General features: G+C 44.4%; 1 protein-coding gene across 2 annotated transcripts in view; it reads right to left on the bottom strand.

Annotated features, from left to right (window-relative positions):
* iqsec3b (IQ motif and Sec7 domain ArfGEF 3b) overlaps nucleotides 1-18,991 on the bottom strand; it is a 32,606-nt gene that overhangs the window by 12,740 nt on the left and 875 nt on the right. For both annotated transcript variants that reach the window (XM_084363710.1, XM_084363711.1), the window contains exons 2-7: nucleotides 13,280-13,354; nucleotides 7,586-7,703; nucleotides 6,160-6,561; nucleotides 4,537-5,237; nucleotides 3,648-3,809; nucleotides 758-880 (exon numbers count right to left, since the gene is read on the bottom strand). In XM_084363710.1, coding sequence (XP_084219836.1) covers nucleotides 758-880; nucleotides 3,648-3,809; nucleotides 4,537-5,237; nucleotides 6,160-6,561; nucleotides 7,586-7,703; nucleotides 13,280-13,354 — 1,581 coding nt within the window. The remainder of the gene's footprint in view (nucleotides 1-757; nucleotides 881-3,647; nucleotides 3,810-4,536; nucleotides 5,238-6,159; nucleotides 6,562-7,585; nucleotides 7,704-13,279; nucleotides 13,355-18,991) is intronic.

The raw sequence follows: 18,991 nt of genomic DNA, 5'->3' as shown, positions 1-18,991 counted from the left end.
AGGTCTCTCAAGGCCCTCTCGGTATTTAAATGAGTCTTAATTCTTCAGCAGATATGCTCATGAATACTAGTGGCTCAAGGGCAGGAGTCAGCGCCGACAAAAACGAGCAGAAAACCAACTTGCCGCTAAAACCTCATGAGTACTAATCATGCACTTTTACATATTCATGTGTAATTTCGCATTGGAAATGGACACATAACTGTCAAGCACATACAAAAAAACAGCTCGCAAAGGCCCAAGATTTGTGTAACTGTGTGTCATCCAGGGGAGAAAGTTGTGAAACAGAACATCTATTTTGGTCCTGATGGAACGCACACTGATTGCCTGCAGCTCAGATCTCCGTTATGATTGGCTGACAATCAAACACTGCTGAGTTTAGTCAAAGGTTACAGGCAATCAGTGTAATTTGGTAATGATATGAGGCTTTGGCTTCCCAGCCTGCCGCAGTGAGCTTTCACAACCAGTTAAACACCTTGTCTATAAAGTCAGCTTATTCGTATAGAATACGCGGATATTAGATATGTTTGCAACCCCGAGGCTGCAGGATGAGATCAGAAATGCTTTTTTTGGGGGGGCCGTTTTTTTGCATAGGTGGCTACAGGCAAAAGGTCTATTCATTCTCAAAAGCTGAGAGCGCCCTCACAAGCCCTCCCCAGTCATGTGATGGACTGTTGTTGCGTTGAATCGTGTTAAAACGTGAAGCCAGAGCCTGTTAGTCAGCGGGGCCCTGGTTGTGAGCTTGAGTTGACAGTCTCACCTAAAGGCTTCGATGAGTCTCTCCACTTTCTGTGCTTCGCCCTGAACACGGACATGAGCCTGGAACTTTCTCAGGGCTTCGTCGAGCTCCATGCCAGAGAAATCCATCTCGTCCACAACGCAACTGCAAAAGGGACAGACAGAGAGAGAGAGAGAGAGAGAGAGAGAAAGAAAGAAAGCGAAAGAGATTGGCTTTAGTTGTAGTGTGTCACTGTAATGGGAAGGTGAGTGAGTGATCCTGCGCAAGTGCGTTTGCGTGTGTGCATCAAACTATGAGTACCCAAGTGCTGATGGCAAATCTTCCTCTTACAGTCATACTTCCATTACAGAAGCACTGACCTGGAAGACGCACATAGAGACAACATGTTTGCACACACACACACTTTGCGCAAACATCAAGGGGGTCGACAGAGCAGTAGGAGATAAGAGGGAAAGAAAGGCAAGAGTGGACGGAATAATGATATCTTTAGAGCGACGGGGCAAGAGAGGCAGAGAGAGAGGTGCATGAAAGGCTGAGGACAGGCTGCAGCAACGGAAGAAGTACATACACAAGATTGTGCGTATACGTTTATGTGTCCACGCGTGTGTGTCTATGTGTCTGAATGAAAGAAACTGAGGCTGGCTGCTTGTATGTGTGTGTGTGTGTGTGAGAGAGAGAGTGTGTGTGTGTGTTCAGTGCAGTGACCTATTTCTACAGCTCTCTGCAACAACCTCAGCAAAAAGCCTCTCTATCCTGGATCTCTGTCTACACTGGTTGGATGCAAAAAGGGTGAGTGTGAAAGCATTAAGTGAATGCGTGTTCTCACGGATGCGTTGCATTTATGCATGCAAGCGCCGCATGTCAAGTGACTCTGTGTGCTTGTGTGTGTCACCCTGTGTGTGTATGTCAGGTTAGGTTCCAATAGCTTGTTCTATTTTGGATATTTTAAAATACCTGAATATATTAATGCCGAACAAATCTCACGTTTAATATTTTATCTCCTCTCTTTTTTTTTTTGGTATTAAAGAGCAACACAGACACATGGATACACGGCAAACAGGTACATTTGAAAGCGCCAGAACTGCTACTAAATAGACAGTGAGGTAGAAAAATGGAAGTTTGAGCATCTGCAGCACAGTGGCAATTAATCAAATTGCAGATGAGGCCTATGTGATGTGGTGGAAACCTCCAGAGCTGTGTTACTCGACGGACCTTGAGGTGAAATGTCAAATCCTGTCAGTCATTCAGTTAAGTAGCAAACAATCAAATCGTGTCCACGGCTGTAGATGTCAAGAAGATGCATATAAATTGATTTTGCTCCAGATGTTCTGTAGCCCTTTTTCCACAAGGTAAGTGGAGGGCCAGTCCATTAGAGAGGTCTTCATGATTAACTAAAGGGTTTAACTAAAAGACCATGCAAGTGTACAGGAGGAGAAATGCTCCAGGACCATCATTTCAAATTACAAATCACATTAACAATGACATTAAAAGAGCTTGATTGGTCAGTATCATGATGGTCCTGGAGCGACATTAATTATGATGTTCCAGGAATAACACCAATGGAGGGATATCTGGTCCTGCCTGTAATTTATTAATTTAGGCTGGTTCACTTGTCATGAGGACTTACACTCTTCACGCCTGTGAAAATGTCTCTCTTAGGCTCTGATGGAGCTTCTGTGGAGTTTTATAAGCCTGAGAAATAACAACACTTATGTCTTCAGAGTCCTGTTGGCTTGGGCTTGAAAAATTCAAGATACAGAGGCTGCATTTCAAAGTGGGCGTGCGCAGTTTGAAAGACGTGGGCATTCACCAGCATTCGCCGGTTAGAGAAAGTCTAACAAAGAGATACTACAGTCTGAAGCACTTTTTTGTTCTTGACTCATAGCAGGGACTACTACGAGTAAGGGTATCTCCCCAAACTGTGTAGAAGTGCAATACTAAATCACTAGAGCACACCTTAATGGCTTATAACTGATCTCTATATGAGTATTAGTAAATGATTTATCATCATTAAATAAGCCATTTGTTAACATTTAGGAGGAGACACTACAGGTGAAAACAGCTTTTTTTCATGTACTGGTCAGTTTTGAGATTTTGGACTGTTTTTGTTTCCATTACATGTTTTCTTTCAGACGAGTGGAAAGAAAACATCCAAAATGCACATTTGGGTGTTTATTTTAGTTCAGATTTCTGTTCTGGACATTTATGGCATCAGAAAACTTTACAATAATTGTCTTAATAATCAACTGGGGAAGTTTCATTGTGATATCTACTAGTTTAAATTTGTACCCTTTTTTTTTGTTTTTTGCCTAAAAATGTATCTTTAAAGGTCATTTTCTCTGAACCAGAGACATACACTTCAGTAGCATTAACTATAACGTATTAACTTTATTCCTCAGGGTTTTTACAGAGGGGTTTGTTCATATTTCATTCATAGCCTTATTTATACAACATTTTATTATAAAAACTGGGCAAAAACTGTGTTTTCTGATTCATGGAGTGATGAAATGAGACATCCAAAAGTCCCTCTGCAAAAACATTTTGACTCTAATGTATCAACAAAAACAAATCATAATTTTAACCCTGTTTTATCCAGATTTCAGTTCTGGAAATTGGTGCATTTTAGTGCATTTTTTGATGAGAAAATGCCCAATTTGCATATTTATTTCAGAAAAGCTGTAATTCAAAAATAATTGTCCTTTTGTAAGTAATCATCTGGGGACGTTTCAGGGTGATATCTATTATCTATAGCCTGCTATTTACATCCTATTTCCATCTCATTTCCATGATATTTGAGCAAACAGGACTGATGAAGACCTTGAGATGCAGTTGAAAGTTGATTTTGACAAAATGCTATCAAAATCTAACCATATGTATATTTGTGATGCGTATATAAATAATGAGGACTCACTCTAGGACATCTCTGTTGAATTGCAGCTTGCTGTTCCCCAAAAACTCTCCAATCATCTGTCTGCTCAGGCCCTTCCTCTGCAGCAGGAAGTGAGCCACTCCGATGGCCGTGTCCGGGACGAAGCCGCGTGTGATCAGGAAGTGGATGCCTCTCTCTGGGTTCCTGCCCGCAAGATAGCCAACAGCAGAAAAAGGAGATGGTGTTAAGCGTTAAACAGCGCGTGTTGTGATGTTTCTGTGCTTTCAAGCGGATAGGTGTGTGGGCCTGAGTGAGAAAGAAAATGCGTAACACTGTTTTTAAGAGAAAGGGTGCTTAATGTGTGTGTGTGAATGAGGGGAAGTGATTGTGTGTGTGTGTAAGAGGAAGCACAAAGAGAAAGAAGGAAAGAAAATGTGCATTCATGCGCAAAAGCTGTTAGCCCTGGACTTCTGGATCAAACCCTCTCTCACTGATGCATGTGAGTTAATTTACTTTAATTTGTATTAACTAATAATAAGTGCAGGCCAACCGTGGACGCTATTTATAGAAGCTGAGCGGCTCTCACATTGTTCCTGACCTCCTTGACTGCCTCTCCTCTTTAACTGCATTTTCCCTCTTTTCTTTCTTCCTCTCTCTGGCTCTTCCTTCTCTACGTCCCCCGCCCCCCTCTCCACCTCTTTCTTCATTGACATCAGGACATCACAAGATGGCACTGAACAGGCGGCTCCTCCCAACTATTACAAACACTAACGAGCAGCTGCTCAGAGCAGTTTTGCCGGGCTGTTGGAGATTTGTTAGACACAAACAGTAATAATTGTACTTTGAACCCTGAGCCACAGGGCACCGATATATTTTGCTGTTTTATGTGTGTGTGAGTTTGTGTGTGCGTGTGTGTCGCCAGCCCACTCACACATTGAAGAGGTTGAGTCCTATGCGGTACAGGCGTTTGCGGTGTGTGTCTGTGGACAGTGTTGGCGAGCGGCAGGAAGCTGGATCCTGGCAGCGGTCCCTGGGCAGAGAGACGACCAGGGCCTGCAGGGCCTCGGGGCTCGGCCCTCCGGGGATCTGCGGAGGATGAGTGTAGTGGTACTGCTGGTACTGGGTGTAAATCTGAGCAGGCTGCTGGTTAGACTGGGCCGAGGTGGAGATAGAGGTGGAAGTAGAGGTAGAAGTGGAGGTGGAGCCGCTCTCACCCTCCATCACACCTCCACCTGGAACTGGCACGGCTGAACCCCTCCTGGATCCTGGATCGACCATTTCCAGCTCCTCACTGGGCGGCGGAGCAGGAAACTCTGGCTCGTCTGCGTCTCCTCCCCCAGCCATGCCGCTCACAGAAGTCTTCCTGCTGCCCGGCTCTCCACCGCCTGCATTGCCCAGAGAGGTGGTGGTTGTGGTGGTGGCGGAGGAGATGGTGTAGGAGCTATTGCTGTCGATGTGAACGGTGACATCTCTGAAGGCCATGAGCAGCGAGCTGGCACTGCGTGGCAGACAAGCGCTCTCAGCAGCTGCACGAAGAGCCCCCGGGTCCATCAGTAAACCCTTCCCCTCTCCAGCCTCCGACAAGCTCCAACCACGAAGAGCATCATCAATTGACTGGGCCAAGGAATGAAGCTGCAGATACGAAGATGAAAAAATACACTTCAAAAACATGAAATACTTCAAAACCAGTGAGTCAATCGGGTCAAGAGACATGACTCATGTGAGGAATGTTTCTGATACTTGAGGGGTTGCTAATTGGTGGCTATTTGTGAGACTAGTGGAACTGGATAAACAGTGACGGTGGTTGGCTACTGAGCAGACCATGGCATTCAGATGAAACTGCCAGTGATCGAGCCAGTGGGGCCAGCCAATGTTGTGCAGCCCGCGCAGATAAAATGCACATATGAGGCCGAGTCGAGCTGCTGAACATTTGCAATGGCTGTAGTAAGGATAGGATCGGAAATTTAGATTTTGACTTTAATGGTGTCGCCTAAAGTTATTATGATTCGTCGTCTGTGAATGTTATGTCAATCCGTCTTCGAGATAATACGATATTTCACAGGATAAGTGGAAACTTTGACCTGCAGGCGTCACTAACCATCTTGAAGCCTCAAGTCTGGCATAACAGCTGTCACCATCTTGGTTTTGTTTTTTTTTGTTTTTTTGTTTTTTAGAGCCGGAAGCGACCCTATTAGGACAAGAGCTTGGTTCTGATAAGTAAGTATACGCATTGCTTGGTCTCTATCCTGATTGAATCTGACTGAGAACACGAGAACATGCCATGGTAGCAATTTGCCAATCACAAGGTAGCAATGCCCTAAAGAATACCCTGCTTAATCATCTGTTTTACTCTTAATTGGACAATAATTTACAAAATGATCATCATGCTGTTTTGAAGAAGACTGGAAACTAGAGATTGAGACCATAAACTCATTAGGGAAACTATTTACAGTGGTAATAAATCAAGTGAGAAGTAGTGTTATTTTCTCATAAGCTTACATACAGTCAGACTTCTTTTGAAACCAGTGGGAGCTGGGAAAAAAACCACACTCACTTGCTCAGAGAAGCAGTCCTCCAGCTGTGTGAGTGTTTGCGAGGGGGTTTGAGGTGGGACTGCGCCTGGGGCAGGAGAAGGAGCAGCTGGGGGGGCAGACGCAGGTGAAGGGGGCAGAGAGGTGGAGCGGCACGGGGGCGGAGGAGGAGTTTTGGAGCGTAAGGGTATCTGTCCTCCTCCTGGATGCAGGCTGTAACTGTGTCTCTGGGTTGCATTCCGGTTTCGGCCTGAAGGGCTGGGATGGCGCAGGGAGATCCGGCGGGGCAACTTGCTCTCCGACAGCGAGTTACGGATCTTCTGGAAGTTTTTGCTCAGCTGGTACTGCCGGAAGGCCGTTTGGATGCGCCGGGCCGCCCGCCTCGATATGAGATGGCCTCCGTACTTCTGCTCCAGCTCTTCTATCTGGGGATGGGGAGAGAGTGAGGGGGAGTGAGTTTAAATATCAAACATGTTTACAAGGCTCTGAAACTCACTGATGACACTGCAAGAGTGATATTGCAAAGCACACAGCAGCCACTGGAAAATATTTATTCATCCACCAGCAGGCAAACATCATGTTGCCATTTTGTGCCCGTGTCGACAAAAGATCAAAAGAACCTGAGCGTCGCCTGAGTCGCAAAATTCCCACTCGCACCCTTCTCCTTCTCACTTATCCGTCCACTTTTTGAAAACCAGCGAGGGATTTTATGACATTAGAGCAAAAGTAAACATCATCTATCATCACTCGACTGCTAATACTGTCTGAGGGGCCACTGGAAGGAGGATGGATGGCCTGTGACAAAGGTGCTGTTGAGAAAATGAATAGAAAAGGAGACAAACCAACGAGCCTATTTCTGTGCCGCTTGTTGGCAGAGCAGCTCAGCCCGACTCTCGGCATCCTCCAGATTTTTTTTGCCCTCCTATATTTTCAGCAAGAGGGAAATAAAGGAGGAGGGGGGGGGGGGGAGTGGGAGGAAGAGGGAAGAAGAGGCAGAGAGGGAGAAAAAGGAGGACAGCCACACATGTGCCTGGGTGTGTGTCTGCTCACACAAGCACGCCCACAAAAAGTGCACACACACACATACACACACTCGTATACACACACTCGCACTGCAGCAGCAACAGCCGACCCTTCAGCAGTTTGGTATGAGAAATAAAGACATCTCCAGCCGCCAGAAGCAGTTATTAGCTGTTACCATGACAACCTAGCATCTTTCGTGTTCCTGTCGCTGTGGCAGCTGAATCGCTGGTGTTGTTTTTCATGTCAACACGGACAGAAATAGATCTCAATGGGAATCTTTTTTGTCACGCAAGGCGCAATGTCAAATGATCATCCTTCACACACCTCCTCGCAGCGAAACAGGTAGAGGAGTCAACATCCACTCCGTCCCACCATGTGCTTACCGAGCCCACGCACACACTCGAAAAAAAACAAAAAGAACATTACCTGCTTGTTTTTATTCTCCAGGGAGATCTCATACTCGCTGGGTCCCTCTCTCTTGGTCCCCTCCACTTCCTGTCCACCACCAGAGGACGATCCATCCTCCAGGCTCAGCATCTGTCCGCTGCCATGGAAATGAAAGGACAGACAGCTATCAGTCCTCCCTACTGACCTTCAAAACTCTGCTCTGTTATCGCAGCCGCAAATCATCAACTGTGTGGAGTGTGGGGAGGTTCACGAGGGAAGCAGCAGGTGGAGAGTAATGTGTGGCCGTGGTGGCTCGGGGGCAAGGATGACTGAATTTATGTGTCTGGTCCTATTTGGGCAGATTTATGGCTCCACTGCAGGTTGCAGGAGTCGAATTCTGGACATGTGACCAGGATGAACATACCTTTATTTAAAGGCTGACATGGTCTGTATCCAAAAGCATTTCCTCCTTCACTCATTTACAACTTTCTTCATATTTAAATGTACTCCTACTTCACCTTCAGGGCTGCAAACATATTTAAATTACCAATGAATCCATCAACACCTCATTTTTTTCAACCATTATGACTCAAAGAAATTCAATGTCCAAAGAAATAAAACAGATAAAAGCAGAAACGAGTAAATATTCAGCACTTTTTCCATCATTAAATGACCTAAACAATGTGAACATTTGGTGAATAATGGTGATAAACGCTGATTGGACGAGGCCTCCTGAGAATTTTTGCCTTGGGCCACGACTGACCGTAGTATCACCACTGCTCACAAAGCACTACATGGCTTAGCCCTTGTTTTCATTTCCGAGCTACTGACCCCTTACATCACTGACCTGCCTCTTCGGTCATCCAGTCAGAGCCACTTGGTTATTTCTAAGTGCTAAATTTAAAACCAAAGGCGACTGCTCTTTTGCAGTCCTGGCACCCAGACTCCAGAATAATCTTTCCTCTCCCATTAGATCAGGTCAGTCTCTTGACTTTTCAATGGCTCTGAGGCTTCCTCAGTGTGATTATGGGTTTCTGTATGCTTTAAGTGTCTATTTTTGCTGTCTTTCTCTGTACTTTTTTGTATTGTATGTATACATTATGCTTTGTGCTAGGTATTTGTTATTACTCTTGTACATTATTCTTATTCTGTATTGTTTATGGTGTAAAGCACTTTGTAAAGTGGGTTTAGAAAGTGCTATATAAAGTTTTACTCACTTTCTTACTTGCTTCTTTTGCTTGTGCCCCCTCATCACAGGTTGCATATCTATAAGTTATGAGCAGTTCGGTCCAAGAGGGATTTTCTCTTTTTAGTTTATTTCATTTCATTACTTTTTAGAGGCCTGAGGTAGTAATATTGTGTAGTATTTCATTTAAAAAAAAGAAAAAAGGTGGATTAAAGTCTGAAAAATAATCATGTTTATGTGGAGCAGGATTTAGCCCTTTTCTTATTTTCTACCTGAGTGATCAGCTTACGACCTTTTAGAGTCCAGACCCCGGGGTTAGCAACCAATGAACCAATTTACTGACTGATGGTTTCAGTCCTACTTTACTGTGAGCAGTAAATTTTGGACACTTATAATTGATCGCCATTTTGTGCCTCAATGACTGAGCTGTAGTTTTGCATACATGAGGCCTTGCTGTAGTTCAAGCAGGCACAGTTATCATTTCATAGTCACATATTTATAGTCAAATATTCTCTATACTGCTGTGAACTTTTGCACATCCCCTGGTAAATACTACTCAAAACTGCAGCTATTTCATTTACATAACATATATTTTTAGAATATTTTTTCATATTTTATCGTTAATTTTCTATTTATCTTTCCTCATATTGTTCCATTTGTTATTGTAATACACCAAAACATCAAGGGAAAAGGGAAATCCCTTATTTCTTTTGATGTTTCTTTTGGCGTATTCAATGAATGTTATATATCTCTGACTCTGGCAGGAAAGCTTGAACTCAGTGACAGTCTGTGTTTAGCTTGCACATATTTGTTCAGGATGAACAGAGCCAAAAACAAAACTGCATATTCTTTCAACAGGGGTTCAGACTTTGATGTGAGTGTCCCGACTGAACTGTGATTAAAACAAATCTAATCAAGATTAAAGTGAAGATTAATGAGCTTTTAAGCAAAAAGGAGTGTGGCACTCTCTGAAGTGTTTGCTCCATCATGGGAATTTCCTTGAGGGGACTAAGTAGTCTTACATTTAAAACCTGCATTGTCAACCTCACACCACCAAAGCACAACAAACGAACACATCCATCACTTAGGTGGCTGCAATGTACATGATTAAGAATCAATGTGCTCGCAGACTGGACCAATCAAAGCATTCCTGGGTAGCACTGCCTGCAGTCGTCAATTACACTTGCGCTATGCTGGCGACATGACCCCACCACTTCTAGAAATGACCCATCACTTTTTGCAGGCATAATGAGTTACAAACAGCTTGCACATGAACAAATAAGGATTTTCTTCATGTGAACTCTTCTGTCCCCACATCTTTGACACTGTCTGATGCTTGGAATCAAAATGGTGGAAAGTATTTATAGTGCACAAGAGAGAACAGGGAGTGTTATTGGACACAGCTGGATCTGCACTCTTGAGCGGTCACTAACAATGTTTCAAGATTGAAATCAGTGCTGATTTTGTGCATGTGCATGACTCCAAAAGCTGATTTGTTTCCCAAGCAATGACGTCAATTTGGATGAACACTTCAGTAACAGTTGTGGTAAAGAGTCCCCTTCAAAGACATACATTTTTCTGTGTTGTGCTGCTAGGTTTACAGATAGAGCTGTCACAAAATCAGATTTCACTACCTGATTATCACGGCCAAACAAATTCACGATAACAATACTATCGTCACATCTATACACACCATCTTTTTTAACTTTGTTTACTTTCTGTTTTCTCTCTTTTTTGGGAAATGAATTACAAGTAATAAGTACAAGTGTAGGGTAGTGGAGAGCATGAATTCTTAAATAAGTTACTGGGTTTTATCATTTTACTCTTACTCAGCTTTATTTTACCCCAAAGTGTTTTATAATTATTTTGTGGTGTTTTTACCTTCCTTTTAAACTGTTGCTCTTCATCTGTGTTGTTTTTTTGCTGCTGTTTGGCTTTTTTCTGTGAAGCACTTTGTATCATCTGCGCTGGAACAGTCACATAATATTATCACGTGTGTATTATTAACACACTATCAATAATTCATTTTTTTAATCTCATCGATATCGTCAATACCGGCATATTGTGACATCCCCATTAACAGTGTAAGAAGAGACGAAGTCAATGAGGTCGTACGAGTGTTCACAAACACCGGCTGCAGTGCGATACAGTAATCTCATCCTCAAAGTCAAACATGACTTGAAGAAAAAGAAGGGAAATAACCAAATCTGGCTGCACAGATATTTAATAAACATTCATTTCTGTAGAACAGCACCCGCTCGAAGCAAAAACAAAAATATATTTGAATCCGACAAAGTCGTCTGTGGAGGCTGTGTACCAGTGCTCACAGCCCTCCTCACATAATCCCAGCTCCTGTCCACAGATGGAACAATGGTCTTTTACATGACGGCATTATCTGAATTCTGTGAAAGCCATGTAAGGCTTACCGGAGCAAAGTACTGCCATGACACAGCACAGTGTGTATAAAGTGTGCTTTTTAACACAAGTTCTGTTGTGGACAAAAGGTGAAGTGAACACTTCTGGCATCAGACCACCTCTAAAAGATACTAAACACAGACGTTCAGCACCTTTTATATGGCTGCTCTGGACTGACGTAAGCATAGAGGTATGATCCCCCCTTAAGAGGTTTTATAATGGCGTGCAATTAAGTGTGTGTGTGTGTGTGCGCGCATGATGTTGTGTGCGTGTGCAATCTTTCTTCCACCCAGATAATGCTTACTCTAATAATTTTTACACGAGGGGGACGAGTGCAAAACAGGGCCGGGGAGACTAAAAAGCCTCCTCATGGTTAAATAATGACTGCATCACTAAAGTTCCCCTTTTGTTTTCTTTGATTGCCTTGAAAGCAAATATTCTGCGTCTCCAGCTAAAAGTCTGAGATAGGGGCCAGAGACGCTCGGTCATATCTTTAAATGAGATACAAGTTGGAGAGAATACAGGGGGGGAAGAACCAGAGGAAAGACTGAGATAAAGAACAGAGAGAGGAAACATGAAGATACGGAGACACTGTGTTGGTGTGTGTGTGTGTCTCTGTGTGTGTGCATGCTGGAGGCTGTCTCTATCAAAACCTCTATTAAAACACTGCCATGCCCCTGTGCTGCATCAGAATACATTAGAGTACATTAGAATACATTAGGGGATTTAAAAGCAAGAGTCGAGCTATTAATGCATCTGGACAGCAAAAGCCTCCATAATGATATGGGCGCTGTATACTCTCTACTCCCTCTCACTCTATCTCTATCTCTATCCCTAGCTCACACACCCACACACATGCTCACATACGTAGCTGCAAAACAAACACACCAAGCACACACTCCTCCCGCTCCGCCTGCTCGCGTGACGTCACGGAGGAAGAGAAATGAGCATCTGTCGAATTGCATCGCTCAAGGCCCCTCAGAGACTCACACTACTGTACAGCCAGGGGAGAAACACACACACACACACACACACACACACACAGACAAAAGCTGAACAGAGTAGAGAAAAGGCACGGCAGGTTAGGCTGCAGGCGGATCTCATGACATCTCCTGGGAGGTTTTTGTGCTCAGACAGATTCAGCGGATGACAGACAGTGAAGCCAGCCACCAGGCACACACACACACACAACTTCATGGGATGATAATAATTAGTTACACGGCTCCTCTGTCATCTCAGGTGGCTGTCCAACTGCTGCTGTGCCATTAGCTCATCCAATCAGGGCTACGTGGGAGTGAGAAGTTAAGTCATCAGATCAGGGAAACGAGAGAGGGATTCAAGACAGGCAGACGGTGATATTAATAAAAACAGAATGAGAGAGAGAGAGAGACTTGAGACGGAGGGACGTGATGGAAATAATTGAGGAGAGGCGATTAGAAACAGACGGATAAATAACGATTAGGGATGCATGCAGAAGTAAGCAGCACGAGGACGGAAGACATCAGATGAGGAAAGACTGGATTTAGACACAGAGGATTAAAAGATGGAAGGAACTCCGGGGAGGGGGTGGGCAAACGGCAATCATGAGAGAAACACAACAAAATCAGCTTTTCAAAGTTTTACAACCCTCCGAATGAAACGTCATGCATTCACACGCCCCCGTGCGCGCCAAAACCGAAATGAACAAACTCCAGCGACAAACAGACCATCTGCCCACGCAGAGACAGACGGCAAAAGTCATATCCCTCAGTTACTATGGCAGTGGCAGCAGTTCATAGCGTCATTACTGGGTTGCCATGGGCACTTTAATGGTGGCAATATCAGTTCATACCCCACCACCCACCCCCTGCTTTCTATAACTCTCTATTTGCGAGTTACCCTCGAGGCCGTGAGAGCTATAGGTTCGTTACGCAGCATTTAACCCTCTTGCTGTAACTCCGGGCGTCCACAAACACATCGTTTCACACTGGCATGCTGTACTGTGCACACGCTAACAAGCACGATTAAGAGCCTGGGTGTGGACGTGATTCACTGAGATGACACACATGTAGGGCCAGAAAAAAGTTTTCAGCACACACCGCAGAGAAACAACATGGAGGGAAGTAAGAGTGTCTGTGTTTGGTTTCTCTTACCCGGATGAGCCGGTGGAGTCGGCCTCTGGATGTTCAGGGGCGGGGCAGCAAAACTGATGCAGCACGGTCTCGCTCCTGCAGGAGGGCAGATGAGAGAGGAGGAGAGGTAAGAGGAGACAGATTTCAGGAAGGACGGCATGTCATTCAGTTTTTATTGGCTGCGGCTGCTGTTGTTTGCCTTGTTTTCATATTCCTCTTTATGTTCATTCTTAGTCCAACATCCCAAAGGATCCCGGAGAGAAGCTCTCATTAGACTCCTCTGGATTATTTCCATGGGTTCTGTTTACAATTTGGCACTGATCCCGTGGTAAATACCCTATGTAGGTCAATTCAAGGCTGAGAACGCTTAGGATGAGTGTGAGTATTTATACGTTTGTGTGCGCGGATGTGCTTATTTACGCCTCCACTTCATCAGATCTGCGGTGATTTAGCAGAATTCCCCAAACCCAATCTGGACAGATGGTTACTCAAGCTCTGTTTCCTGCTCCGTCTCCTCTTAAGTTCGCCTCTCTCGTTTCACTCTCATACATTTTACATCTACATTCATATTTTAGGCATTTCGCTGGTGCTCTTATCTGGAACAATTTAGTGCAAAAGGACAAAATAAAAAAAAAACCAAGACAGATCATGTTTAAGCTGTTGCATAGATCGACCCTTTGACCCTCTGGATCGCAGGACTCCTTCCACCACCAGAGACATAAAAACGGGCATGATCAGGACTTTAAAATAAGTCTTCCAGGTCTATTTTGTAAGGAAGAGTGGGTGTGACTGCGGGTCACGCGGGGTTCTTCAACAATGAGCTGAAAGCATTCAGTTGACAGTGAATTTCTTGGCTACGCTACAGTAAGTCTTCTGACCTGGGCTCAGCATATTGCTTGTGACACAGACCCACAGTGACAGGCAGTCAGGGTCTGCGCAAGACTCGCTGTGACAGTCGGAGCTATAAAAAGCAACTTTTTCACAGCAACTTCCACAGACCTAAAGGGACAATGATGTTTTCTTTTTCTTTAAAGATCTCCGATCAACGCTCCTCACAGTTGGCTTCTATGAATAATACTCACTCCATCTGTTGTAACACCTACCTCACCACTGACACCCCTCATACAGACGCAAACTAACTGTACATATGTGACTAATTTGTTGTCGCCCCAGTACCCACGCTGCATTTATGGACAGCATTTATTTACTCGCTTATTTTTCTTGCAGTAAGTCTCTCAGTATACAAGCAATTGGCTTCTTTCAACAGCTCCCAGGGGTTACAAGTATCTCTAAAACAATTACGTCGAATCTCAATATTCGTTTATCAGAGCACACATTTTCTTTGTTGTGCTTTCCTTTGCAACACTCAAACAGCAGGACCAGAAAACCAGATAACAAATAAAGTGATTGACTGTTTTGTTATCCCCCCTACAGGATACCTGCAGGTTAAGATAATTCTGCATTTTATTACTTCATTACTTTTCCAATTTTACCTTTCAGTCCCTTGATCTGTACATGAAGGTTTTTCTTGTATGAAATGGATTTCTTTCTTCACTGCAGCTAATTGCCATCAGGGAATATCCATTGAAATATAAAAACCCATGAGTTAATGTATCTCTTTAATCTAATCTCCTCTTTATCATGCTCAAACTAATTGAACACCCCATAAATCTGTGCAGTACAAATCACAGTTCACCTTCTTTAGAAGAAAAAGTTTCTGCACATTAGCATCAGTTTATTAGAGACACAATTCATCAGTCAGGCATCAGATCCACAATCTGAAGGGCTGATATTCGAACTGAAGCCACAGGCTGTAACAACTCATTAAAGGGAGTCAAATCTCAAACACCTCAGACAATTGCATCAACAATAAGTACCATCCTTAAAAGGACAACTATTATGTTTTTTTGTTCTTTCCTTCAGTGTTTCATATTTAGGTTGTTGTGCATGTAAAAGATCTTGAAAGGTCAAAGTCTGCACCAAGAGAAGCTCCTCTCTCCCACAGAAAACACTGCTCCTGAAACGCTTCATCGGTAGTCCCGCCTATAACTCAGTGACTTTGTGACATCACACTATGTCACAGAGTCAAACATTTGCATTATTTATGCTTAGTGGCTAGCCTGGCACGTGATAATTAATGTAAGAAAAGCTAGCTGAGGCGTGTGTGAGCTGACCAATCCAAGGACAGGAGACAGGGGACCTTAAAGAGACAGGAGCTTCAACAGAGCGTTTCAGATACAGGGGGAACACAGCGCTGCAGCACTGGACCATATGAGAAAACTAATGTGTTTTAGCACTAAAGCATGAAAACTTATTCTAGTAGTAAGCCAAAATAAAATTATGAACCTGAAAATGAGCATAATAACTCTTCTGGAAGTTTTCCAGGAGACGTATTATGCTCATTTTCAGGTTCATAATTTTATTATAACAACTTTTGGCAAATATACTTCTTCGTTTTCTTGCACAGATTTAGCTGCTAAGATTCACACCATGTCTTGTGTCTGTGTGTTAACAATGAAACTGCTGTCAGCAGGTCAGCTGTGCAAAAAACAGCAGTTGTGCCTTTAGGGGGGTTATGTGAAGTCTGGAGTAGATACTCACAGAACCCCCACATACAACCACAACTTGTTGTTGTACACTTTTGTTTTGCAAGATTAAACAAAGGAGATATCACTTGTTAGATAGTGGCTTCAGCGGTGCTGGTAGGTTGATCTTGTTGTGCTTGCTTGGGCAGGTCCAGATTAGCTGTTTACCCTTTTTCCTGTCTTTATGCTAAGCTAAGCTAATGGTGTAATGATTTACAGAAAGATGTGAGAGTGGTTCCCATCTGCTCATCTAATCTTGACAAGAACGCAAATATTTTCCAAACTGTTGAACTATTGCTTTAAAATGAGACAAATCATATACATCACAATCTTTAGAATAGAAATAAAAGAAAGAAAAGGAAGTGCTCTGAACGATGAGGTCAAAATCACCCTTTAAAGTTAAAAACTTTGGTCATTAAAATATCCACCCTGCATTCACAAGAAAGATGTTATTATTTATTTAAATTCATTTTCTTAGTTTAGTTAGTTAGTTAGTCTAATTAGTTATGTAATGTAAAATGTAAAAAGCTTTGCACTTGCAAACCCATCTCGTGCTCACAGTCAACATGTAACAGCTAAATTATTTTGCCAAGTTGATACAAAACAGTTGAGCCCTGAGGACGAGCCCAGGCTCCTCGGGTCCCTCAGCACGCACGCACACACACACACACACACACACACACCTACACACAAACACACACAGTCTCAGCAGGTCCATCCATCTGCCTGTACAAGACACGCACACAACGGCCATCCGCTCCCAACAACGCTTACAAAGAGAACAGGTGAATATTTTAACAGTACATTCCTCCTGCCGCCGACCCGTGTTCTCGCTGAATCTCTGTGCCCTGTCGTCCCTCACACCACCCCTCTCCTCTGTCCTGTTTTGTAAGACTACTTAAATGCAATGCTTCTCATCAGTATCCGGTAGAGTGTTGACATGCAACAAGAGCGGCTCCATTTGGACATAAAACGTTGCCAGTACATTGTGTGCACCTTCCACTGCGCCACAGGATGCCACAGCCTGTCCCTCTGTCGTCCAACCTTTCTATTTGTCTGCCAGTAAAGACGGACAAACTGTTGAGACAGCTACCTCAGATGCACCCTTTTTTCCAAATCTTTCCTCTCTGTTGTGGTCTCTCTCTCTACCTGTCTCACCCTCTGTGCACTGAACCCTCCCTCCATCCCTTCCCTGTTCTCTCATCGCCACTTCCCCCCCCCCTCCTCTCTCCTTCCCTTTCACCCGTCCACTCCAATGTCAGCCTCAAGCTCCCTCCTCTAGACACCTCCAAGCGCTCCATCAAAGACGACGACCGAGCATGCATCTCTCTCTTTTTCCCTTTCTATCATCTCTGCCATTTTCTCTCCTGAGAATGGCTGATTACCGTTCGCTCCATGGGCTAAGTGGGGCAGATAGGAGGCTCAGCTGGAGAGAGAGCGAGAGAGAGACAGAGACAGAGAATGAGCGGAGGAGAGGATCCTGTCTCTCCCCCCATAGGCCCATCCACGTGCATCGGCAGCACTTACAACAACGAGGAGCGCACAAACACACTCACAGGCGACGCAGCCCACATGTCGTTTATCTGTGGCGTGTAGGAAAGTGGGCTCTATATAAACATTCAAGGCATACATATGTATGCCTAAAAACACCCCCACAAAACATGCTGACACACTCCGACAACAGGAAAAGCAGAGGGCAGCTGCAGGCAGGACGCGGCAGGCAGTGACAGGAAGGTGAATCCTATAAAAATGCGAGTGAAAGCCTGACCTGCCCGGGGGCCCAGAAGCAAAACTAGAAATTAGGTGTTAAGGCTGCCAGTCTTATCCAGAAAGGCTTAAAAATCAATGAGCAGGTGGGGCTGTAAGGTTGCATTCAAGGACACACCACCAGCACCTGCAGGAACAAGAAGGCCGCATAATGAACCTCTCAGCCCACTCAGCCGCCTGATCAACCGGTGGACGGCTGTGCAGCTTTTCAGAATGACAATGAATTTATCGTGAAATCCTCCCAGTTCTCAGTTGAACTCGTTTAAATAAAGAACCAGCCGTGTTGCACCGATTCCCGTCAAATGACAACAAATAGTTGCCGCAGGGCACAACTCAGGTGCCAGGCAGGGCTGCAGAAAAGAGCAACAGGCTCACACACTGTGCAAAAACACACACGTACACAACTCAAGAGCAGGAAGTGTGCGCGGCAGGTGAATCACTCCCTGCGATTAATATCAACAACTCCATTTTTTTTTTTTTAATATACATCCCCTTCTGCACTCCTCTGCTCCTCTCAACTCCTCCTCTCTTCTGTGTTGCTCCCCTCAGTGGGGGTGGAGTCCCAGAGAGACCAATCAGGACTCCTGCCGGGATACAACTTATGAATACACACACACACACACACACACACACACAGCCAGAAAATGAGAGAGAAAGATGGGTTTTCTCTCATTACTGTAGGTGATGTGCTGATCTACTATGAGGCTCTGGTGCCAAGCACTGTGTGTGTGTGTGTGTGTGTGTGTGTGTGTGACTGTGTGCACGTGTGTCTCATCTAACACAGCAACATCAGAGGCCCACAGGTCCCGTGAGAGTTCCCAGATCCCGTGCTGTAATTAACAGAGAATCCAGCAGCAGCAGCAGCAGCACGGACAGCGACTCTCTGTGTCTCATCAGCGCACGTGAAGCTGCTCATCTGACATTGACCGCTGTGCTGTTTGTTGCACACACACACACACACACACACACACACATGCACACACACACACGTATAGGCCTACAGCTGTTTGTTATGTAATGATCCAGTGATCGTGATCCAGTTTCTCATTTAAATAATCCACCTTCTTCCTCTGCTGGCACAGTCTTCAGCCGACACACACAGCTGAAAATTGGAAATTTGCAGGCGCCTTCTTCATTAATTAAACGCCTCTCAATCTGCAGGGCACGCACGCGCGCGCGTGCACTTGCCCAATTATACAGTTTTTAGACGGATGCTACAGAAATATTGTGGAGGATTGAAAGCAGTCTACTACGACCAGGGAATTGGATCTATTCTGGTGTGGGTCGATACTGCAGGAAATTCAACAGGAACCAGAGATGGTTTTAAAAATGCAGAAACCTGCTGAGGAGACAAACATGTATGTTCTCTGTTGGATTATTT

Source organism: Pagrus pagrus (genome assembly GCF_965226575.1).
Source record: "Pagrus pagrus genome assembly, chromosome: 10".
Taxonomy (NCBI): domain Eukaryota; kingdom Metazoa; phylum Chordata; class Actinopteri; order Spariformes; family Sparidae; genus Pagrus; species Pagrus pagrus.
The sequence above is the reverse complement of the archived record's forward strand: the minus strand, read 5'-3'. Positions and strand labels throughout refer to the sequence as shown.